At 42.4% G+C, this 25,753-nt stretch overlaps 1 protein-coding gene across 2 annotated transcripts in view; it reads right to left on the bottom strand.

The window, feature by feature from the left end:
• Window positions 1-1,861: 1,861 nt before the first annotated feature.
• The window catches only part of AVIL (advillin), a 92,183-nt gene continuing 68,291 nt past the window's right edge, over window positions 1,862-25,753 (bottom strand). For both annotated transcript variants that reach the window (XM_040425933.1, XM_040425934.1), the window contains exons 14-20: window positions 19,612-19,791; window positions 18,612-18,757; window positions 17,484-17,628; window positions 16,693-16,881; window positions 8,999-9,067; window positions 8,703-8,834; window positions 1,862-3,153 (exon numbers count right to left, since the gene is read on the bottom strand). In XM_040425933.1, the coding sequence (XP_040281867.1) occupies window positions 3,040-3,153; window positions 8,703-8,834; window positions 8,999-9,067; window positions 16,693-16,881; window positions 17,484-17,628; window positions 18,612-18,757; window positions 19,612-19,791 (975 nt within the window). In that variant the 3' untranslated portion in view covers window positions 1,862-3,039. The remainder of the gene's footprint in view (window positions 3,154-8,702; window positions 8,835-8,998; window positions 9,068-16,692; window positions 16,882-17,483; window positions 17,629-18,611; window positions 18,758-19,611; window positions 19,792-25,753) is intronic.

The raw sequence follows: 25,753 nt of genomic DNA, 5'->3' as shown, positions 1-25,753 counted from the left end.
AGACAGTGATAACCAGGGCATTCTAGTGGTGATAGATCATCAGTTTTCTCCTCTCCTATGTTCTCCCCTGTCCTTATACTATAAACAGTGATAACCAGGGTGTTCTAGTGGTGATGTATAATCAGTTTTCTCCTCTCCTGCCTCTCCTTTATTCTAGGTATCTTCATGCTGCTCCAAGGACCTTAGTTACCATGTCTGGAACTATGCTGCACCTGCTCAGTAGTGAAGACAGGAGGAGGAAATTTATCACTGGGCATCTCTGCAATTATCTCAGAACTGCTAGACAGAACAGAAAGACAATACTAAAGGTGTTGTCCAGAAATAAGTAACTTTAAACAGGAGCCTGCAGCCTGCCTCTGCTATGTAAAGATTAATTCGTGCCTGCTCCCTGTCGCTCTGGTCCTGCATGCTGGCTCCACTGTGTCCATCTACTGGTCCGCAGCTTGTTTACTTTGCCTCTGGCACAGCCCTATACATCTGCTCTGCTGCAGCCAATAACTGGCTTCAGTGCCGATGTGTCTCTTGTCAATGGCTACAGTAAGCAGGATGATCAGGGTTGTGCCGGAGACAAAGTAAACAAGCTGCGGACCAGAAGATGGACACAGGGGAGCTAGCATGGAGGACCAGAGCTACAAGTAGCAGGTATGAATCCTTAGTGGAGGCAGGCTGTGGCACCTGTGAAAAGTTATTTATTCCCTGGCAACCCTTTTATAGTGAGCACTGAATATAGCAGCTACACGTTTTACATGTTTCTTTTATGCCTATTATACTTGCACATAATTCTCTGCATTTCCAGAACATACGAATAGAGCTTTTCTAACTTTTTCCGAAATACATTGTCAGTACTGCTGAGCATCTGCACATGAGTCCTCTCCATTATGTTAGAACAGCACAGCAGTCTGGACTGTGTATTTCAGTGCTGACAGCTGGAGGAACCGGGGGATAATAGTGATCTGGACTCCTTATCTGTAGTACACTGCATCTATTACTGTACATATTCTAGATGACAGATTCCCTTTAAGTTCCATTAAAGTAGCCTGATTACTTACATGATAATAAGAAAAGCCCAATGTCACCATTTCACTACAGGAAATTTATTACTAAACTTTTGCCCATTTATAAAGAAATCAGAGGCATAGTAAGATAAAATGCAGGAGTCAGAGCTTTGTCTTATCGACTCCACAGCCATGACAGAAAGGGAAGATATGCAAGTGAAAAAACAGTTTAACATTTGTGGGATAACCCCTTTAATAATAAAAATTAGTTCACTCCCTCTATAGCAAAATAATGGTTCTCAAATACTGGATTTTCTTGCATACATTCAGAATTTTATTGCAAATATCGTCATAAAGTTAACACAAAAAGCATACTTTTTGTACCAACTGAAATAAATGGTAAATAGGCTTTACTAATCATGGCACCTTAAAAAATAAAAAATTAAAATTAAATCACCACGACAGTACCTCAAAGGAATCAGTCACCAGGTTTATACTCTTAATCTAGTGACAGAGACCCTGATTCCATGGGGATATCACTGGGTTTGTTGGTGTACACTTTGGGGGAGATTTATCATAGACCGCCATTTTACGCCGGTCTATGATCTCCCCTGTCAGAAGATGTGCCTAATTTATGACGAAGAGCAGGCCTCATCATATATTATACAAAATACGTTATGGTGGCTCACCCAACCGCTGTCATGTACAAGGTGCTCAAAGTCTGTCTGATTCACCCAATCAGTATGTAGAAGAACGTGTTAATATTGTACAGACGGGCACTCTATTGAGTCTAATATAGAAAGCACATAAGATAAGCTATAAAAACGACAGTACAGTAGAGATAATAAAAAAGAAATGGATAAGAAAAAAGCTAAATTATAAAAAAATTCTATAAAAAATAGCCCGTGGGGCAAAAAGTTTCTTGTTCAATTGTGTATTCCTCACAACACATAAAAAAATCTTAAAAGCAAATGTCAACTATATCGGCATGTGGGAGAGTCAACAGAAGGTCCTTTATGCCACTTGGATTTTGCCAAGGTAAGTATAGAATTTCACATAGGATGGGTATTAGTTCAAAGTACTCGTTTTCATGGGGCAACAGGGTTAATACAATATTAACACGCTCATCATTTATTAGAAGCATCCTCCAGCAGCCTGTGCACCTAATCTGAAATCTATGGAAGCTTAAAAGATGATAAATGTGTTGGGTCCAATGGCCATGCCCGCTCTTCAGAAAAATGGCAATGGCAGCACAGAATCGCCACTTGGGACAAAAGTTTGTCACAATGGCATTTAAAAAGTTGCAAATATGGTATTTCCAATTTTTTCTTTTTGCCAGAAAACTGTTGTAGAGAGATGAGAAATATCCCTCTTTATCTGCTGTTGGTCTTGAGTCCTCTCAATGGTGAGTGTGCGCCATGCAGTCCTCAGTATTTATGAGGTGCAGCTCCCCTCCACCCGTCTCTGATCTACAACTTTCTCCTAGTACTGTGCATAGGCAGAAAGCTGTCAATCAGCATTGGGGAGACCACAGCAGATGAATACTGAGAACTACACACCCTCATCATTGAGAGGACTGCAGCGCATAAACAGCATTTTTGGCAACAAACCCAGTAAGTGTTACATTAATGGAATCACAGCCTCTGCCGCTAGTTTATGCCATCCTCAGATCCTCTAAACCTGGCGAGATCCCCTTTAATCCATGTATATTATGTATAATAAGGCAGAAGGGAATGCCTTTACTGGACTTTTGACACACAAGTAATACCCCCAGAGCAAAGCATGCTGGGAATAGGAGAGGAGCTCACTGTCTAAGCCCAGTTGATAGCATCTGAAGACTTGCACATTTACGCTATAATGTCATTTACATGTCATCTCTAATGCGGCTAATGCTCAAGGGAAGTAAATAGTGAGTGCAGTCTCATGATATAATCTTGTATCAATCTGACAGCAGAGTCTTCCTCTGTATGTCTTGTGCTTTAAAGCATTAAGATGATCTTTGGTAATTCCCAGGACGTCAGGCTTGTGCGGTATGGAGCGAAGCTTAGAACAGTCCAAGCTGCTTTTTTATATTCAATTGTTTCCATGAAGGTAATGCAGAAAATTCTCCCCTGGTCATCCCAAAAGCAGCAATAAAATCCCGGTCAGAGAGATAGGTCTATGATAGAAGCAGAAATGAAGTATTATATTAATATAAAATTATTCGTCATAAAGCATAGTAAGTAAAACCGTCTCAGGCAGGCCAGTGAGGGATCACCTCGATGGAGATTAGCTGAGGTGGGAGATCCAAGCCATAGACAAAAAAAAAGAATAGAGGAAGGGGAAATTGGATCAGCTTCTAAAATCAAGCATAGCCCCATGAACACGTTTGTAGTACCCCTTTAATCATCAGTATATTAAAGGTGCTGTCTGAGGTATTTTTTTGTTCTTTGTATGTTTCTAATTAGGCAAATGTAAGGACTTTACAATTCATTTACTTTATCTGCAGTTGCTGGTTTCTCAGCGTTCACTGAGGGTCACATGACCCGTGATGTCAGCTCCTCTCCATGCTCTTATGATGTTTCCTGCACAAGCCTGAGAGAGCAGATCTGTGTCTGTACATGAGTCACTGTGCTGGCCACGCCCCGACCGTGCACTGCCATCTGCTGCTGCTCTCTCCCTGGATTCTTAACCCCTTCAGCTGCACAGACTCAGGGCTGAAGGCTTTACCGAGTAGCTGCAGGCAGTGAGGAGACAAATGCTGGGCACAGGAGGTGATAGACGAAAGGTGTTCTGCAGAGCATTGCACAAGAACAGGTAGGGAGAAGATCCTGTGTATATCAGCAGTGTCATTGTACAGCTGGGACTTGTAGTTCTACATATACAACATGCTGTTGAGTCTCCCAGCAGTCAGTCAGGTCACTCAGGGCAGCTCTTGTATCCACTCCCTTTGCAGAGCAGGGGGAGGGGCAGAGATTGTTGTTATTGCAGGTAAACAAAGGGCCAGAAGAGAACCAGGGAAATGAGGAAATATATATTTTTTTGCCTAAAACTTGCTTAGCTTAACCACTTAAGGACCACAGGTTTATACCCCCCTAAAGACCAGGTCCTTTTTTTACAAATCGGCACTCCACAACTTTAGCGGTTTATTGCTCGGTCATGCAACTTGCCACTCAAATGAATTTTACCTCCTTTTCTTCTCACTAATAGAGCTTTCATTTGGTGGTATTTCATTGCTGCTGACATTTTTACTTTTTTTGTTATTAATCGAAATTTAACGATTTTTTTGCAAAAAAATGACATTTTTCACTTTCAGTTGTAAAATTTTGCAAAAAAAACGACATCCATATATAAATTTTGCTCTAAATTTATTGTTCTACATGTCTTTGATAAAAAAAAAATGGTTTGGGTAAAAGTTATAGCGTTTACAAACTATGGTACAAAAATGTGAATTTCCGCTTTTTGAAGCAGCTCTGACTTTCTGAGCACCTGTCATGTTTCCTGAGGTCCTACAATGCCCAGACAGTACAAACACCCCACAAATGACCCCATTTCGGAAAGTAGACACCCTAAGGTATTCGCTGATGGGCATAGTGAGTTCATAGAACTTTTTATTTTTTGTCACAAGTTAGCGGAAAATGATGATTTTTTTTCTTATTTTTTTTTTCTTACAAAGTCTCATATTCCACTAACTTGTGACAAAAAATAAAAACTTCCATGAACTCACTATGCCCATCAGCGAATACCTTGGGATGTCTTCTTTCCAAAATGGGGTCACTTGTGGGGTAGTTATACTGCCCTGGCATTCTAGGGGCCCAAATGTGTGGTAAGGAGTTTGAAATCAAATTCTGTAAAAAATGGCTGGTGAAATCCGAAAGGTGCTCTTTGGAATATGGGCCCCTTTGCCCACCTAGGCTGCAAAAAAGTGTCACACATGTGGTATCTCCGTATTCAGGAGAAGTTGGGGAATGTGTTTTGGGGTGTCATTTTACATATACCCATGCTGGGTGAGAGAAATATCTTGGTCAAATGCCAACTTTGTATAAAAAAAGGTAAAAGTTGTCTTTTGCCAAGATATTTCTCTCACCCAGCATGGGTATATGTAAAATGACACCCCAAAACACATTCCCCACCTTCTCCTGAATACGGAGATACCAGATGTGTGACACTTTTTTGCAGCCTAGGTGGGCAAAGGGGCCCATATTCCAAAGAGCACCTTTAGGATTTCACAGGTCATTTACCTACTTACCACACATTAGGGCCCCTAGAATGCCAGGGCAGTATAACTACCCCACAAGTGACCCCATTTTGGAAAGAAGACACCCCAAGGTATTCGCTGATGGGCATAGTGAGTTCATGGAAGTTTTTATTTTTTGTCACAAGTTAGTGGAATATGAGACTTTGTAAGAAAAAAAAAAAAAAATCATCATTTTCCACTAACTTGTGACAAAAAATAAAAAATTCTAGGAACTCGCCATGCCCCTCACGGAATACCTTGGGGTGTCTTCTTTCCAAAATGGGGTCACTTGTGGGGTAGTTATACTGCCCTGGCATTTTCCAGGGGCCCTAATGTGTGGTAAGTAGGTAAATGACCTGTGAAATCCTAAAGGTGCTCTTTGGAATATGGGCCCCTTTGCCCACCTAGGCTGCAAAAAAGTGTCACACATGTGGTATCGCCGTATTCAGGAGAAGTTGGGGAATGTGTTTTGGGGTGTCATTTTACATATACCCATGCTGGGTGAGAGAAATATCTTGGCAAAAGACAACTTTTACCATTTTTTTTATACAAAGTTGGCATTTGACCAAGATATTTCTCTCACCCAGCATGGGTATATGTAAAATGACACCCCAAAACACATTCCCCAACTTCTCCTGAGTACGGTGATACCAGATGTGTGACACTTTTTTGCAGCCTAGATGCGCAAAGGTGCCCAAATTCCTTTTAGGAGGGCATTTTTAGACATTTGGATACCAGACTTCTTCTCACGCTTTGGGGCCCCTAGAATGCCAGGGCAGTATAAATACCCCACATGTGACCCCATTTTGGAAAGAAGACACCCCAAGGTATTCAATGAGGGGCATGGCGAGTTCATAGAAATTTTTTTTTTTTGGCACAAGTTAGCGGAAATTGATATTTTTTATTTTTTTCTCACAAAGTCTCCCTTTCCGCTAACTTGGGACAAAAATTTCAATCTTTCATGGACTCAATATGCCCCTCACGGAATACCTTGGGGTGTCTTCTTTCCGAAATGGGGTCACATGTGGGGTATTTATACTGCCCTGGCATTCTAGGGGCCCTAAAGCGTGAGAAGAAGTCTGGAATATAAATGTCTAAAAAATTTTACGCATTTGGATTCCGTGAGGGGTATGGTGAGTTCATGTGAGATTTTATTTTTTGACACAAGTTAGTGGAATATGAGACTTTGTAAGAAAAAATATTAATAAGTCCGCTAACTTGGGCCAAAAAAATGTCTGAATGGAGCCTTACAGAGGGGTGATCAATGACAGGGGGGTGATCAATGAGAAGGGGGTGATCAGAGAGTCTATATGGGGTGATCACCCCCCCTGGAAGGCTCCAGGGATACGCCTGTATGTGTTTTGCGGATCCGATCCATGTATCCGTGGATCCGTAAAAATCATACGGACATCTGAATGCAGCCTGACAGGGGGTGATCAATGACAGGGGGGGGGGGGCCGATCAATGACAGGGGGGTGATCAGGGAGTCTATATGGGGTGATCACCCCCCCTGGAAGGCTCCAGGGAGACGCCTGTATGTGTTTTGCGGATCCGATCCATCTATCAGTGGATCCGTAAAAATCATGTGGACATCTGAATGGAGCTTTACAGGGGGTTGATCAATGACAGGGGTGTAATCAATGACAGGGGGGTGATCAGGGAGTCTATATGGGGTGATCACCACAGTCATTGATCACGCCCCTGTAAGGCTCCATTCAGACGTCCGTATGCGTTTTGCGGATCCGATCCATCTATCAGTGGATCCGAAAAAATCATGCGGACATCTGAATGGAGCTTTACAGGGGGTTGATCAATGACAGGGGTGTAATCAATGACAGGGGGGTGATCAGGGAGTCTATATGGGGTGATCACCACAGTCATTGATCACGCCCCTGTAAGGCTCCATTCAGACGTCCGTATGCGTTTTGCGGATCCGATCCATCTATCAGTGGATCCGTAAAAATCATGCGGACATCTGAATGGAGCTTGACAGGGGGGTAATCAATGACAGGGGGGTGATCAGGGAGTCTATATGGGGTGATCACCACAGTCATTGATCACGCCCCTGTAAGGCTCCATTCAGACGTCCGTATGCGTTTTGCGGATCCGATCCATCTATCAGTGGATCCGTAAAAATCATGCGGACATCTGAATGGAGCTTTACAGGGGGTTGATCAATGACAGGGGGGTGATCAGGGAGTCTATATGGGGTGATCACCACAGTCATTGATCACGCCCCTGTAAGGCTCCATTCAGACGTCCGTATGCGTTTTGCGGATCCGATCCATCTATCAGTGGATCCGTAAAAATCATGCGGACATCTGAATGCAGCTTTACAGGGGGGTGATCAATGACAGGGGTGTAATCAATGACAGGGGGGTGATCAGGGAGTCTATATGGGGTGATCACCACAGTCATTGATCACGCCCCTGTAAGGCTCCATTCAGACGTCCAGATGCGTTTTGCGGATCCGATCCATCTATCAGTGGATCCGTAAAAATCATGCGGACATCTGAATGGAGCTTTACAGGGGCGTGATCAATGACAGGGGGGTAATCAATGACAGGGGGGTGATCAGAGAGTCTATATGGGGTGATCAGGGGTGATCAAGAGTGAATAAGGGGTTAATAAGTAACAGGGGGGGGGTGTAGTGTAGTGGTGCTTGGTGCAACATATTACTGAGCTACCTGTGTCCTCTGGTGGTCGATCCAAACAAAGGGGACCACCAGAGGACCAGGTAGCAGGTATATTAGACGCTGTTATCAAAACGATCGCCGCTGGCAGGCTGGAGATCAACTCTCTTACCTTCCGTTCCTGTGAGCGCGCGCGCCTGTGTGCGCGCGTTCACAGGAAATCTCGGCTCACGCGAGATGACGCCAATCGGCGTTAGTGCGACCTGGGAGCGCCGCAGAAATGACGCCTTTCAGCGTTAGCGTGGCGGGAAGTGGTTAAGGGTACTTTCACACTAGCGTTTAAGTTTTCTGGTATTGAGTTCCGTCATAGGGGCTCAATACCGGAAAAAACGCTTCAGTTTTGTCCTCGTTCATTGTCTATAGGGACCAAACGTAACTGAGCAGAATGGAAGGCTCCAAAATGCATTCCGTTCCGTTTAGTTGCGTTCCCAGGCCGGAGAGCAAACCGCAACATGTTGTATTTTGCTTTCTGTCCTGGGATGCGGAGACAAAATCTGCCACAATAGAAAACTGATCTTTCAGTGGAGTTAATGACAGATCCATCGTGGCAATGTTAAAGATATGTTAAAGCTAATACAACCGGATCCGTTCATTATTATATTGCTGCCCATCAGATTTACAGTGCTATATTTTTTTTTATAACTTGGACAACCCCTTTAAGTTCTCAGTGGTTCAGTAAAATATATCTGACTACAGACGTAGCAGAGCTGAATAACTGACAGATCTTCATTATGGTTAGTACCCGTACATACTGTGTCCACTTTGTCATGGTTTTGCTCCGTCCACCAATCATCTCACCTCTTTCCTGGTGGGCTCTACCCCCTCTGGCAGCTCATGCTTCTGCTTTCCTTTTAAGGCCTCAAGTGGGAAGCATTGGAAGCCAGCGCTTGGGCTGGGTGTATTGGGAGATACGGCCATGCCATTGATGTCCTGCAAGAAACCATTTACAGTAATAGACTGAGAAACGCAAAGCTTACTGCAGTAAAGAAGGTTCATGTTGGTAATACTGGATATAATGTGCATTTTGTATAAAGGTAATGGCATATAGCATAAATCACAGAATTTCCTTCCTGAAGCAAGGTCAGTATGCATACCCGTGTAATTCTCTGTATGGCAGTGGAGTCACCCAGCTCCATCTTCAACTCCTCATAAGACTTTCCATTCTAGAGAGAAAGTAGAGATGACTACAGATCAGTTCTTCCAGTGTTGAGTTATTCATGCAGTTGTGTTGGATGGTATAGAGACCACTGCAGGATACACCTGAATTTCTCAGGATTTGTACAACTAAGGGTCGTTGTACATGGACCGATGTTCAAACAGAATATTGGGAATGAAGGAGACACCTGATAATTGCCTGATCATCAGCGGAGATGAGGGCCACATTTACATGCAGCAGTAACTTCCGCTACATGGGGGCCACTTGTCCAATTGAAAATCACAGTTCCTGCACAGCAGATCGTTGCTTAGACAGTACATGTGCTGCATAAGAACAATGATTTTTGTTGCCGGCAAAACGACACAATCATCCGATGAACAACCGCTCATCGAGTAATCGTTAACACTTTTTACACAGGCCAATTATCAGGAACCAGAGTTTTTATCCCTAATAATCTGCATGATCTTCAGTCCATGTAAAAGCACCCTCAAAGGGGTTGTGCATATTTCTGAGTGGGAAGGGGAGAGGGGTGGCAGACCTGCAAAGGGAGGCATACTTACCTGCTTCCCGACACTGGCTCCCAGCAAATACGCTCTGTGGCCTGGGCTGCTCCGCCCAGGCATGTAAACTTTTGGTTTTACGTCGGTGCAGCCAATTGTTGGCCGCAGAGGTGACCTTTAGAGATGAGCGAAGTGTAATTCGATCCGAATTTCAGGATAAATTCGATCCGTCTCGAAGCCGAATTTCCTCGTGCTTCGTGGTAGCGAATCGGTTTAACCTGAAATAGTCTAAGAAAAATTAACTTTACCTCCTCTGTTTGCTGGTGACAGGCCGGCCACTACCATCTTGATAGAAGATCTCGGCCGAAATCCCGTGCATGGTGACATCATCTCAGGGAGCCAGATCTTCAAGCAAGATGGCGGCGGCCGGCCCATCGTGAGCAAATGGAGGTGCTAAGTTTGATTTCCTTTTTTTTTGTGTAAATTTTACACTCAGATGCTGCAATCATATATGAATGCGGCATCTGAGGGGTACAATGATGGGGAGCAGCGCTATCGCTATCGCTGCTACTTGCAAAAAAAAGTACTTTGTGACGAAGTAATTTGTCACAAAGCAAATTTTTTTGCAAAATTCGGCGAAGCAGCTGAATCGAATTTTCTAAAACTTGCTCATCTCTAGTAACCTTATCCTCTTTGAGTCAAGACAAAAGGTCATGTGACACAAGGGGAGCAGGTCACCGCTGCGGCCAGCAACTGGCTGCAGCAGTGTCAAACTGGAAGTTAACATCCTGGGACCCGAGTGGAGCATCGGAGGCTGCAGGAGCCAGGAGACAGTGTTGGAAAACAGGTAAGTATGCCTCCCTTTGCAGGTCTGCCCAGGAGGGAAGGGGGTTGCCAACCCCTGTTTAAGCTCTTTTCACACCACATCGTCTATGTTCATTTGCCGTATGCACTGGGAAAGCTCTCGGCGCATCCAATAAATGGACCCAGAGGTCCCCATTACACTGATGAATCCCGAAAGAGTGTCCTTTGGCATCTGACAGGGTTTCTGATTTTTAGCCACATGGAATAGTGCAGCAGACTGTGCTATTCTGTGCAGAGGTTTCCATAAAAAAAAGTCCATTCAATGGATGTTCGGAGAGCTTCCTAGCACATACAACAGACAAAAAAGATGCAGAATGAAAAGAGCCTTAAATAGTGACATCTAAAACTGCGCAGAAGTGAGCGTGGCCAAGCTGTGCATACTGTCAACCTCATTATCAAATAGAAAGGGTAAAAAAAAGCCTAAATTAGCAACACAAATGTACAACCTTTTAATAAAGCGTCATTCTCGCCAACCCCCCTCCACAATTTTATTAGTGCAAAAAGCGCGATTACATTCTTTTATTGATATGTAGTCAGTAAATGTAAAGTGTACTCTGTAAAGCACTTCTATGGTACAAATGTTCTACCATCAGCTTTGACTTAGCATCACTTGCCTGCAGTTGGCACAAGGTTTTGGGTAAATGCAGCCACGCTCACTGCGCCCAACAAGCACAAAGAATTGATTACAAAAAGTGGTTATTTCTTCCTCTAGGCTGCCACAGATTCAGTTCAAACGAGGGATGAATTGGTGAAGAAAAGCGAAGCTTTAGTTTTAAAAGTATTCTCAAAAACGTGTGCCCAAAGGTTACAACCATTGTTACCAACAATGATTGAGTGGGTTTATTCCAGAGAGGGAGGGGAAAGATGGTACTCACTACTTAATTCACCTAATACAATATGGTAACCACCAAAACACTCCATTAGTTCTAAATATCAATGCAGAAAAAGCTTTTGATGGGACTGATTGGCTTTAAAAATTTGCCTTGCTAAAATTTGGCATACCAGATATCTGCAGTTATATTTTCAATGTAATTCTGGTTAACAGGACCCTTACAGAAGCATTCCAGATAGAGTAAAATGGGCACCCCTGTCTCATTACGTTTACTGTCTCGTTGATTTTAGTAATGGGGTGTCTTTTGTAAGAACTGTGACAGGACCAGAGACTAACTGGAGGACAACTGGGAGGACCACCCACCAGATGATATGTCCAATATTCCTATTCCACTTTAAATAGAATTAGAGGGGGGCGTGGCTAGGCTGCTGAGCGTGATGGCCGCTTGAGGAAAGAGCTCCTGCACCTGAGCGACTGAAATCTCGTCTGCCCGTCTCAATTGGTATCCGAGCGGCACCATTCTGCACCCACAGATGCCTAATCCTTCCTCCAACACAATGGGGAAGACCAAAAAGCAGCTATCGAAATTGCAGGACGGCAACTTGGAAACCTACTTCGACAGGGGAAGATCCAAAGATGGCGCCGACAACACAGATAAGGCCCTGCTAATATTCCCTATTAGCGCCATGTCACCTGCTCACACAGCTCGCTCACTGTCTCCACCGGACGTATCTACCAGCACTAACCTGCTGAACATATCGCCTCCGTCGCTTCCACCGACACCAGAAGAGGCCAGAGCTCCAGTACACACTCCTCCTGGGATCCAAAATGGAGCCCGACCTCCTGCGCAGCAGGACCATCTACTCGGAAGCCCTCATCCTCAGATGACCACACCAGATGGCAGAGGCCAACCGCAGCTCTGTGAGTACACATATATATCACACAGCACAGCGCCCCTGGACCCCTTCCAATCGCTTCCTACCTCTGACAAGCCTGTTACAGAGGATTCCTTCAAAGCCATGTTATTAGCTCTAAAATCCTCCCTACAGGCGGACATTGTGGGACTGATTAACCCTCTTTCTGCCAGATTGCAGACAAATGAGGATAAACTCCATCACATATAAACAAAAATGGGCGATTTTGCATCCTCCCAAAATGCGATTATTGATGCCCACAACAATATGGCTGATGAGCTCGAAGCCATTAAGCTAACAATGGAGGATCGCTTCAGGCGGAATAATGTGAAATTTAGGGGTATTCCTGAAGACGTTGCTCCCCAGGAACTAGAAGCATACCTAAAAGGCCTAATGAGAGCGCTTCTACCGCAGATCCCAGTCCCGGATATGATTATTGATAGGGCCCATAGGATCCCTAAACCTCCACACCTAGGCCCTAATATCCCGCGCGACACCCTCGCGCGCATTCATTTCTTCCACACCAAGGAGGCACTCATGGCTGCGGCAAGAGGGAAGATCTCACTTCCAGCTCCCTATCAAAAAGTTAAGCTTTTTACTGACCTATCTATGGTCACCCTCCGCAGGCGCAGAGCGTTGCTACCAATCACGACAACTCTTCGGGATCAAGATGTCCCTTATAAGTGGGGGTACCCCTTGAAAATTCTCATCCGCAGGAACGGACAGACCCATGCCATCAAAACGCTTGAGGAAGGGAAACAACTTCTCCAATTATGGCAGATTCCACTGTCGCCAGGAAACATGGAAGCTAATTCCAACTCAATGTCTCCCTCAACTGACGCCCTGGAACTGTCTCCTATGGATGATACTCCAAAACCATAACCTTTGAAGTTGCGTTATACTGCTTCCTTCTACCTATATTGGGACTCTCTATTGTGTCTCATTTGGGCATCCTGACAGCACCTTACTCAAAATATGGTGCAGGCCCTCTGACACCAACTACCAACCTTACCCGGTCCTTCCAGCCCTAGCACTAGACTTCCGCCCCACCAGAGTTTAGACGGTCATTACTGTCCTGTTTATTACCTACCAGGTTTTCGACGGTCGTTACGGTCTCATTTGTTGCCGTTACTTATCTTTTCCCTTACTCTTCCCTTCCCCCTCCACTCCTTCCTTCCCTTCCCCCTCCACTCCTTCCTTCCCTCCCCCACCCACCCCACAGCCTTAATTTTACGTAGGGTCATTGCCTTGATTTAATACATCAATAGAAGGTTTTCATTGTCTCTCTAAAGTCTAGTTAGCTACTTTCCATTCAACAGTCTACAATCCATAAAACACAGAGTGACTCGAACTCACCCCTCCTTCAACACGCCACTATACGCACATATACTATATACTAAATATCCCCGATATTAATTTGACAGTGTGGCGAGAAAGAGGGATTATTGCCATATCCCAGATTATGGCAGATGGCTCCCTTTTCTTTTTGATTCAATCCAACGCTCATTAACACTACCACATACGGAATTCTACAACTACCTGAGAATTTGCCATTTTCATGCAATTCTCACCTCCAATTAACTCAGACATCATGAGACTGTTCCAGTTTCCATCCCTTTTTAAAAGAAACACCACAAGATATGTATATGACTTACTGGGAGATAAAGCCACTTTTACTAAATCTTTACCCATCAAAAAATGGGAGCTGGAGTTGGGAAAGTCCTTTCTTGATGAAACCTGGGCCTTAGCTATTAGATTCTTAGTTTCTAACTTTAAATGCGTCACTCACTATGAAGCGGGGTTGAAAACCCTCCTACACTGGTATTTCACTCCACAAAGACTACATACAATCTACCCTTCAACCTCCCCTTACCGCTGGAGAGGTTGCGGTAACATGGACCCTTGCTACACATTTTCTGGTCGTGCCCCATAATCGCTCACTACTGGCAAAGTGTTTTTGACTTACTATCTGGTCTAACAGCTCAACCCATGGAACCACTCCCGGAACTAGCTCTACTGTTCTTAGGCATACATAACATAGCCACCCCATATAGGAACATAGTAGGGCATATTCTTCTTAGCGCTAAGCTGATAATCACTCGCCACTGGAAACAACTTGCTCCACCGACCATCTCAGACGTTATACAGGAAGTTAATGCATCATGTAGATATGAACACTCACTACCGTTCACGGTTATCTTTCTCAAATCTAGGCAGCTCACCTGGAGTCCATGGCTCCTTGACTCTAACTACTCTCCCTAACTTTCCCAAATGCTCAATCAATTAGTGATAGGAGTAGGAGTGGTGGGATCCAGATGATACTCACTCACCAGTCCCATTTTACTAATACCCTCACTACCTCCCTACCCCTCCTTCCTCCACCCTTTTCCTCCCCTCTTTTCCTTATTATTGTTATTGCTTATTCTTTAAGGGTCTTGTATGACCCTATTTCTGCTATATAAAGTAACTCATATATATTGTTATTGTATGAGTAAGCCTAATTGTATGAGTAAGCCTCAATGTAAACCAAGCTATTATGTTGCCTTCCTGTTGACTTATAAAAAAGATTTATTCTAAAAAGAATTAGAAATATCATGGATTTATTCGGTGCCATGTTAGGCTTCATAGAAAACCTGCCTATATCACGGGCCCTAGACATAAACCTAGATAATCGAACACAAATAACAGTAGAATCCCAGACTCCATATGAATGGACACGAGACTCGTTACCCTTCCTGGAAGTAGAAATACCAATAAAGGTGAAAAGACTGTATAGTCTCAATCTACAAAGGATACTATCCCAGATTAAACATTTGACAAATGTCTTGAAAGAACACTTAGAGAATCAATAATCCTGCCCTAAGATCCTATATTATTTACAAGAATTACCAGTTTACTTACCCCAAGATTTTTTAGACAGTTAACAAGATACTATCTTCCTTTTTGTGGCAGAGAGGAGGCCAAGTATCCTGCATAACATTTAAAGCGCCCATGTACAAGGAGAGGGATCCCAGATTTTTATATGTATTACCAGGATGTACAATGCTCTACAGTCCTATCCTGGTTTCACCCATCATCAGAAGGTGGCCATTTTTATATAACAAGAAAGGGTCTCAAAAGTTATAAGGCATATGCTAATCGGTAGGAAAGGAGAACACTTAACTATATCGTACATAATATTGTGACCACAACAACTCTTCAAACACGGTTTTCAAAAATTCACCAGAAAATGGCCCCCTTCCCCTCACCCCTAGTCCATATTAGCATTTAGCTAGTTATTAATTGGGCACAGACAGCTTTTCAGGAAACTTTAAAGAAGAGTTTTATAGTGCAAACTGCACTGGTAAACTTAGTGCAAAAAGGCAAAAGATTGGAACATACGTTTAATGAAAGTTTAAAAGATCTTAGGGGCACATTTATTAAGACTGGCGTTTTAGACCATAGCTGGCCGTGGATCCGTCGGAGTTATGAAGAGGCGCCAGCCTCTCCATAACTTCGGGGCATTCAGCGCCAGTCTAAATGTAAGACAGTCTAAATGCACAAAAGGCCTAATTTGCATATTAAGAAAATGTATCATAACTCAGGAACTGAGCCTCGGGTCAACAAAAAAAGAAACAGCATTTTATTCAGGTGAATTACAATGATGTGTCCATGCACATAGTTGGACAGGGAGGTCGATGAAGACATGCCCTTTAAAAGAGTTGTCAAAATAATTAAAATCTTGCACAAGCCCTAAAATGGTTTAAAGTAAAAAAAAAAAAACATGTTACAAGGACCCCTTTCTCCTGCACTGTTCTCTGCGGCTCTAGTCCAGTTCTTCTGCCTCTGTCTATTTACAGACAACAGCAGTGACATGCCTGGATATGGCACATGACCGCTGCAGTCAATCACGGTCCTCAGCAGTCTGCCACTGAGGACTGTGCTTGGCTGCAGCAGTGACGTGCTGCAGTTTGTAAACTGGCAGCGTCAGGAGAACTTGACTAGTACTGCAGAGAACAGCGCAGTAGAAAGTTGCGAGTATAGTTTTTTTTTTTTATAGCATTTTAGGGCTTGTCCTGAATTTTTTATGATGTTGAACAACAGGAGCCGAAATTGTGTAACGATCTTAGATTGCATTAAGAAATATATTTTAAAATAAGGAGTGTTATTTTTTTAAATACAGATCATGCCCTTTGGGCAGGCCTGCGCACATCATCAGGTCTATAGTGTTAAAAACATAGGTAGGAGTCCAAATAGTTCAAGAAGTGGCCAGATCTGATGAAGTGCGCAGCCTGCACACAAAATGCATAGTCTTTATTAAAATAAAGCTCTGCTTTTCTTCACCAATTCATCCCTCGTTGGAACTGTATGTGGGTCTTTGTCACCGAAGTAAGATCCACTTTTCGTAATCAATTCTTTGCGAATTATGCCCAGCAAAGCAGTATCCCTCTGTTTATGGACATACCCTTTAAACTGCGATTTCTTTTTTCTGTATAAAGCAACGTATAAAAAAGTAACATAACTATATTACGGTATATCTTACACTCCATTTCTGTGGGTCCCAAGCCAAGAACCATCCTGTAAAGTTTGGTGGCTCAAATCCCTGTTTGATGATGAGTATTGGGGTTTCTGGATCTCGGATACTTGGATGAGTCTTAAGGTAATCGACGGCCGTTATCACTGCTTCTTTCTTCTCAACATCATTGGCTTCCACTCCGATCCAAAGGAATACCTTGTGGAGGAACAGAAATGCTAATTTTGTTTTAACATCACTTTAGTTTATCAGGTGATGTCAAGAAATTATGCATCAAGTTTAGAAGCAAAATATCTAATATTACTTTGTTCATTTATTGCAACTAAGCACAGTTGTCAGGTTGTCACAAACCTACCTTGCAAGTTGTAACCAGTAACAGTACAGAAATCATATTGTAATGTCAATGATTAATATATAATTTGTATGGTAATGTAAGAATACTGATATTGTAATAGTCTAAAGGGTTCTGTGGATTTTGCTCTGGTTTTAAGTGGTTGTCTCATTGAAACGGTGCAACCATCAGCTCATGACTCCCGGTCTGGTTTATGTCACCTCCATTAATCACTGGGGGAAAATTCATTGCAGTGTCCACAATAGTGGAAATGTAGAATTAGAAGTCTGCCATTAAAATAAAGGGTCATCCGTGTAATGACTGGGTGTCACAGGTCCACTAAAACAGAGGCCTTATAGAGAGGCATATCATTCTGGCCCATAAAGGGAAATCCAGTTGTGTAGTTTGCTCCCCATAATGACCATGTTGGTATTAAGATATATGATATATGAATATGTTTCCAGCTGACCTGATCCCATGTGTCCAAAAGCATGACATCAGTTGGGTCAAGATCATCTTGGTTGAAGTCCATGACTTCGGTTACAATAAATCGCCCAGTCTTGTTGGAGCATTCAAACAGCCGAGGAAGGACATCTGCTTCCGCTTCCTGAAGCCTGAAAGGAACATCAGACAGAAAATGCATTTAGATTACAAGATTACATGATTTGTTAAAACAGGTATTCCCGTTATAATGATCACATTTATTTGTTTAGATAATAGGCAGTTATACAATTTTCTAATATACACGTATACCTTTACAATATCCACACAATAGCCTCTCTCTCTGAAGAAAAAAATGGTACAGCCCATTTTGGCCATGTAAATTGCATCCGTAGGAGATCTGTTTAGGACTAATCATGGCATCAGTCATGTGGCCATCAAGCCTGTCATGTCTGTCAGTGTAGAAGCACATCTTACATTGTTCTTACTGAATGTCAGTGGTGTCACATGACTGATGCCACGTTTCAGTTAGGCCACGCTCCCTCTCCTGTAACAGTGTTCCTCGGCTGAGATCAGGGCACCTGTTACATTGTACTAATAGCCCGAAGCCTCGAGCTGGCTTCAGCAGCTATTAGTAAAATATACTAATACAGGCCACTAGGTGGCAGCACTGTATTGTTATAGTGAAAATTAAGTGTTCAATGATGGCTATATAGCCATCAATGAACACAATGGGCAGTCTAATGATTGCCAGGTATAGTTACCCAGGGTGACTTTTAAAAAGTAAAAAAAAAATCTTTTTTTAAAAGTAAAAAATAAAAAATATAAAAGTTAAAATCACCGCCCCCTTTCCCCAAAATAAAAATACTTAACCAATAAAAAAATACACATCATGGGCATCACTGCATGCAAAAATGCCCGTACGTATTTTGGAAAAAGTGATCAAAACACTTGGAAGGCAGGGAGTGAAAAACACAAACAGAAAATCGTCCTTTCCTGTAAGGGTTAGGGGCAGTACCATACCATGCAGGCCGCTGAATGTTTTATGAGAGTTCATTTTCTCTTGGGCCTTGTCATTGACCCGATTAGTAACAAAAATAAAGGAGAACGGCTTTTGTACCAAGCACAGAACTGTATCCTAGCAATAATGTGATACCTCTTGTCATTAGCATATGGCATCTTTCCTCCTAGAACCTCCCAAAATTGCACAGTCTCCTGTCCTTCTGCCAATGTTTCTTCATCTCCATCACAGAAAATGGCTGCCAACTGCTTAGCCATTTCTCGTTCATCTCCACTTGAGCCCTGTTACACAAAGATTAAATCTGAATATGTACGTTTTGTACAGATACGTGAGCTTGTTTGTACAGTATATATACCAGTGGACCCGCTTCCTAGTAATACTGTATATGTACATACATTATTCACCAGGTAGGGACAAGGAGTTTGGGAGATGAGAAATGTATACCTTCTGAGCTGGGGTGGACTGGGAACCTACAATGGCCCTGGAAAAATATCTTAAAAGTGGCCCCATGTTGTATTGACAGAAGGCGGGGCAACACAAATAGGTGGGGTCAGCAATACCATAGTGCAAAATACCATCCCATCAGAACTGTATACACAGAGCAGCACAGTCTACGGCCCCAAAAGCTGTCCATCTGTGGTGGCCATCAATAGCTGCTATTTTCTGTCCTCCTCCTTTAGTTCTCTCTGTTTAAGATGTGGAGCAGGGGGCTTAGGAGGTGAGATGTGGCCCAAAGCAGTTGAATTCAGGAGGGCATGTGTGGTCGCTGGTACTTGAGTACCTGATTCTCCCAGCATTAATTACCCCTGAGATCTCATTATGTACCTGGCCAGTGGCAGACAGCAGGGCTTGGGTGGCCGTCTGGACATCGGCTCCCCTGGGAAATTTCCCTGTAAGGTCTATGGCCAATCCACCCCTGCTTCTGAGGTATGACCATAGATATATTCAGGATCCATTACTTTATCTACTCATCAGATAATATGTATAAATATAAACATTTTAATGGGAATAGTCCCCTGTATAAGCCTATCAGCCATTACTAAAAGCATGTATACAACGGTGAGTCTGTATCTCTCTACCAGCACCCACTCTACATAGTAGAGAAGTTGTAAGGATTGGTCTAGTCCATGCTCACCTTTCCATACCACAAGAAATACTCTGCTTGTGTCTTGAGCAAGAACACATCATTGGAGTTCAGGGAAGACGCGTATGCAGGAACCTCCACAGCTTTGGTGTTGGAAGGTTCTGTCCCGTGAATCTGGAACAGTCTTACAGGCGGCTCAGGCTCTTTATTTCCCTTTCTGGATGTACCACCCTGCAGGAACAAGCACAACTAGTTAAGAAACTGCTGTCTTAATATTGATTTTTAAGAAAAGCAAGATATTTTTCAGACTGGTAAGGTGTCTAGTGACAGATTAATACAGTTCATCGATCCTTCTAGAACAGGGTGTGGATATGTTTACAATAGTGCAAATGATAGGTTTGTGTTTTGAGACAAACAAATGCTTTTAGGGAAAATAAGCTAAGAGGAAGAAATGTCAAGGGTTAGTGTTATATGGTCCCACAGAGAATATGTTAGACATTCCTATGATAGAATATGTTCGGAAACTTTTAGCCAACTAAGAATCATAACTTGTAATAATAGCTGTAACTCTTCTTATACATATCAATGTTTGGATGTCCTCATATAGCAAAACTTGTGCCCAATCAAGAATTGCGAAGTATAAAAGAGGTGTAACTTCCCTTAGATATTAAAGTGAGTGCACTGCAGTAGACTGCGCCATTTTAAACTGTGTTAATGATCTGCTTTCGTCACCTGGGGTATAAGAATCTATTGTTTGAGAAAGGCATTAGCATTTACTATTTAATCACCATACCATCCAAGGCCATTCTACCATCTTAATTAATTTTTAATCTTCTCTTTATCTTGCTTTGTCTTTTATCTTGAAAAATAAACCTGCCTTTCCAAGAAGAATTGTCTAAAAGATCTATTTCAGTTGCACACAGATTCAAACACCTACAGCCTACAGTAACCCTGCTGCCACTATACTGCCATATGAGCAGCTTGTACCTCACCTACTGTATCCTTCGCCCCTCCCTTGTAGATTGTAAGCCCTCATGGGCAGGGTTCTCTTTCCTCCAGTAGCAGTTTGTAACGTATAATGTTCATGCTTATTGTACTCATTTTTGAATTATGTATGTGCACCCTTTTCATATGTACAGCATCCTGGAATAAATGGCGCTTTAATAATAATAAAATAAACTTTGCACATGGAACTCAAAAGTTAGATGATAACTTACATGAACTGTTTGTTGTGGTGGATCTATTTTATTCTTCTTGGAAGTGTATGAATAAGGCTACTTTCACACTAGTGTTTTCAATTCCACTATTGGGATCCGTCATAGGATCTCAATAGTTGAAGAAAACGCTTCAGTTTTGTCCCTATTCATTGTCAATGTCGACAAAACTGAACTGAACGAAACGGAATGCACCAAAATGCATTCCGTTCTGTTTGGTCGCGCTCCCATCGCGGACAGAAAAATGCTGCAAGCAGCGTTTTTTTTGTCTGCGATGTGGTGCGGAGCAAGAGAGATCCGTCCTGACACACAATGTAAGTCAATGGAGACGGATCCGTTTTCTCTGACACAATAGAAAACGGATCCATCCCACATTGACTTTCAATGGTGTTCATGACGGGTCCGTCATGGCTATATAAGACATAATACAACTGGATACGTTCATGACGGATGCATGCAGTTGTATTGTTGTAACTGAATCGTTTTTGCAGATCCATGACGGATCAGCAAAAAATGCTAGTGTGAAAGTAGCCTAAATGTCACTGCCTGCCCTGTGAGAGATCTGAGAAGATCGGATAGACTTGCAGCATGTGAGTCTATCTGACAGGTCTTTCTGTGTTTCCCTTCTGTTTGTTGTTGTGGGCAGAATCCCACCCTCTCCACAAGTTCTGCTGTTTAAGAGGCTTTATATAAGTCTGCCTCTTACTGCTGACTTTGCGGTTAATATTTTCCTTCTGGAGTTCTATACAGGTTGTTTGTGGATCCTCTACTTCTTGCTCGTCTCAAGCTAAGTCCTCCTGTTCTCCCCTTTGTGCGTGTGTTGCTTCTAGGTCTCAGGGAGACGCTGGCCCCTTCACGGTGGAAGGTGCTGGCTGTCTCATTCCCTGCTCCCTAAGTTAGGGTTTGCTTCAGTGTCAGCAGGGCTTAGGTTCCAGCGTATGAGTTCGTTCACCATCAGGACTTGCTCATGCTGTCCACAGTCAGGGAGAGGCTCAGGGATTGTTAGGAGGTTACCATTCCCTCCTCCCTAGCTTTAGGGCCTAGTCTGTTTACCTGTTGATGTTTGTTTACTTGCTCTTATCCTCACTTGCCGTGACAATAAATTGACAACTGTGTTTTACCATTTAAAGGGAACCTGTCATCAACTTTGTGCTGCCCATACTAACGCTGCAATGATAATGATGCTGGTTCTCAGCAACCACTTACTTATAGCTCATGAGTGACACACCGCTGAGATCAGCATTTCTGTCACCGTTTTATGCTTACCCCGGGAGGTCAGCATAATGTTGATGACAAGTTCCCTTTAAATTCTTAATGGGGAATGTGCCTACATAGTCTAACAAGGAGTGGAGTTAAGGAGGGAGTTATAGGGGCAACCACCTCCTTCTAAACCCCTATGTATTTGATGAATCTAATATATAACAGCAGATAACACTTACCCTCCTCTCTCTGGGTCTCTCTTTCAGCTCTGGGAGTCACCACACTGGGTCCTGATGCTACTCAGTGTCAGCACATAGTGTACAGTGGTGCACAAAATCTCCTGATGGTGCCAGCATTAGGACCACATGTGCAGTGCCCGGAGTTGAAGAGAAGCCAAGGAGTGCGGAGGATAAAAATATAGAGGATCTGAATTTAGGAATCTTTTCTGGGGTGTGCGTTGATTACAAGGGTCTGTTATTTGGTCCTGATTAATAAAATTTGAATGGAACCGGCACTCAACAATTCGGAATACACGTGGGAATCAAATAAAATTATTTATTAAACAATCAACATGTGTCCTGTGTGCACCAGGATAAAATTCATAAAATGACATAAAATATATATAGCTTGTGTGTAAGCCAGAGAGATACTGTAGGTGTCTCTAATCTATCAAGTTCTGATCGCCAGCCGCAGCAGACTGCATCCGTGTCCCTCCTGTTAGATAGGGCTATTGGATCACAGTCGTCTGAGAAGCAGGCAGGAGCCGATAAATATGGTACTTCAAATAAGTTCAATGACAGTTATCTGATGTATTCACCACTTCATAGTCTCACAGTCCTAAATACATAGTAATTGAGGTCTTATATCATCATCTGAAATACAAAATATTGAAGGGTCTAGGATGAAGGTAATATTTTAAACCGAGATCGATTGTCCGTCATATATAGCGCTATCAGGGTCTCAGTATACTAGATGAATAAAGTCAATTGTCTAGCACGTTGGTTAAATCAGTGCTGATACCGCTTGTAGCGGTTCGGTATATTTCCACTTGTGTTGTTACTCACTGCGTCCTCTGTGGGCTCATTCACTCCGGTCTGCGGAAGGACTTCTGCCGTGGCGTCCCACGCTTCAGCCTTTCTCCGCTACGCTTGTCTCGGGTCTGGTCTTTGCTTGGGTCCCGTCTCAACTCTCGTGAGAAATCTGAATTGCCCACTGCGCTTGCGTGAGTCTTCCAACACTTCGTTTGTCTTGCGTAGATAAGTGGATAACGTCTCCGTCCTTTAGTACATGGCCATGTACCGCTGATATAATTTTTCACAGGTAATACGTCCAGACGCGTTTCGAGATACCTTATCTCTTCCTCAGTGGGTATAACCTGTGAATGTTAGTCACGTATCTTATATAGTCTCTTCTCGATTAGTTAATTAAGTACACCTGTTTCAGAGTTTCTGTGGGAGAATGAACCCTTTGCTTTTCATTAACCTATTCTTTGCCATGTGGTATTTATATTTCAAAAGTCCTCTTTTAAAGAAGGTTACAATACTTCCAGATATCTTACAATGAATATATATACACATATAATAGCCATATATTCGAATATTTAAAATAAATAAATAATTACACAGATTTATTACACAGATTTAAAACATACAAATGATAATGTGTCGGTCCCGACACATACCATTAATATTATAAAATATATTGCCAGACATTTGACATCCTATAATGCAGGGAAATATCTTTCTATTAATCTTTTAAAGTAGAGTGATCTATGTGTTCTAATATGTATATACCAGGTCTCTACTTATCCACAGTCATCTCAGTGTTGTGGGTTTGTATCGTTCACTATCCTCTTGAGGGCTGATTGCCTCAATCTAAAACTGCTGTAACGGCCTTATATATTTCTTTTATTTCTTTTGCCGTAACGCTTATTACTTAATTTCTGTATAATTTGTGTATGCTACTAATCCGCAATTTGTATGCATATTGCGTTTTCGTTGCGGTTTTTTTCTTGCGGTTTTTTTATATTTGCGGTTTTTTAGGATGCGTTTTTTTGGAAATTTTTTTTTTTTTTTAGAAAAATCTCTCAAACAATGATCAAACATAATTATTCCATTAGTTATCTTGTCTCCTTTCAATTTGTTGAGTATTTTTTCTTTTATATTCTATTTTTATATTGTCCAAATTTTTATTTATTTTTCACCTTTTTTCCAAATTTTACTGAAGGAGAATTTCGCCCTAACAATTTAAATAAAGCCAAAAATTTCCAGATCTGAATTTAACCCTGCAGGGAGAAGACTGCCAAAGTCGTAAATTCTTCTGGACTCAGCCCGCGACATCCTCATAATGTGATTTCCTCCTCTCCAGTGTACATCTACCTTCTCCAGGGCCACAAAGGAAAAGCCCCTGGGGTCACTATTATGCGACACTTTAAAGTGTTTGGATAGAGAGTGGTTTCCATATCCTTTTCTGATATTATTTAGATGTTCCGTAATTCTCACTCTCAGGGGTCTCTTGGTTCTGCCAATGTACTGTTTTTGGCAGGGGCACTGGAAAAGATAGATGACACTGGAGGAGTCACATGTCAGGCAACCCTTAATATCCAAAGAGAATTCATTTTGAGTAGATTGGACCCTACTTGTCTTTTTTGGGAATGTTGAGTTTTTACACCCCGAACACCTCCCACATCTGTAGAAACCATCCATATTCAGCCATTTTTGAAGTGTGAGTGCCTCTTTTTTCTTTTGATTTTTTATTGATGGTGCTATTTTTATACTTAAATTGGGTGCCTTGGTAAAAGTGATTAGTGGGGAAGTGTGTAACATAGGTCCAATGACCTTGTCCCTTAATAAAAAGTGCCAGTGTTGATTAATGATGTGACGTATTTGTTTTGATTGTGAATTATAGGGTAGAATTAATCTTAATTCACCCTCCTTATTTGTGTTTTTGTGAGTGTTTGGCTGAAAAAAGGTCTCTCTCTCTGTTTCTCTAATTTTTACTAGAGCATCTGTAAGGACTTTTTCGGGGTACCCTTTACATTCAAATTGTTCTTTCATTTTCAGGGCCTCAATATCGAAATCAACTTCCTCGGTACAGTTTCGCTTTATGCGGCGAAACTGGCCAGAGGGAATATTCAGCAGCCATTGAGGTAAGTGACAGCTCATAAATGGAATAAAGCTATTCTTTGCTGTTGGTTTGTAATAAGTGCTGCACTTATATTTATCATCACGCTGTGTAATCTGAATGTCCAGAAACTCTATGGATGTTTCCTTAATTTTGGACAGAAAAGTCAGATTTTTATCATTATTATTCAGGGCCTCTAAGAATTCTTGCAGTTGGCACTCATCTTTTGTCCATATAAATAAAACATCATCTATGTAGCGACGCCATAGGGCCAGGTCCGCCCCCAGTTTGGGGGTAATGATTTCGTGCTCCCACTGTGCCAAAAACAAATTAGCATAGCTGGGGGCGAACCTGGTCCCCATGGCCGTCCCACATAGCTGTAAATAGTGGTCGCCTTCAAAATAAAAGTGGTTATGATGGAGTATAAATTGCATCCCTTCCATCAGGAATTCAATCTGCTTGGTACACAGGGTCCCATCCATTTCTAGTTGTAATTTAACTGCTGCTATGCCTTGGTCATGTCTTATACTGGTGTAGAGAGACTGGACATCCAATGTCCCTATAATCCAGCCTGATTCTACATTAAGACCTTCCAACGTCCCAATTATATCTGTGGTGTCTCGAATATATGACCTAGTCTTCCTCACCACAGGCTG

Source organism: Bufo bufo, chromosome 3 (genome assembly GCF_905171765.1).
Source record: "Bufo bufo chromosome 3, aBufBuf1.1, whole genome shotgun sequence".
Lineage (NCBI taxonomy): Eukaryota > Metazoa > Chordata > Amphibia > Anura > Bufonidae > Bufo > Bufo bufo.
The sequence above is the reverse complement of the archived record's forward strand: the minus strand, read 5'-3'. Positions and strand labels throughout refer to the sequence as shown.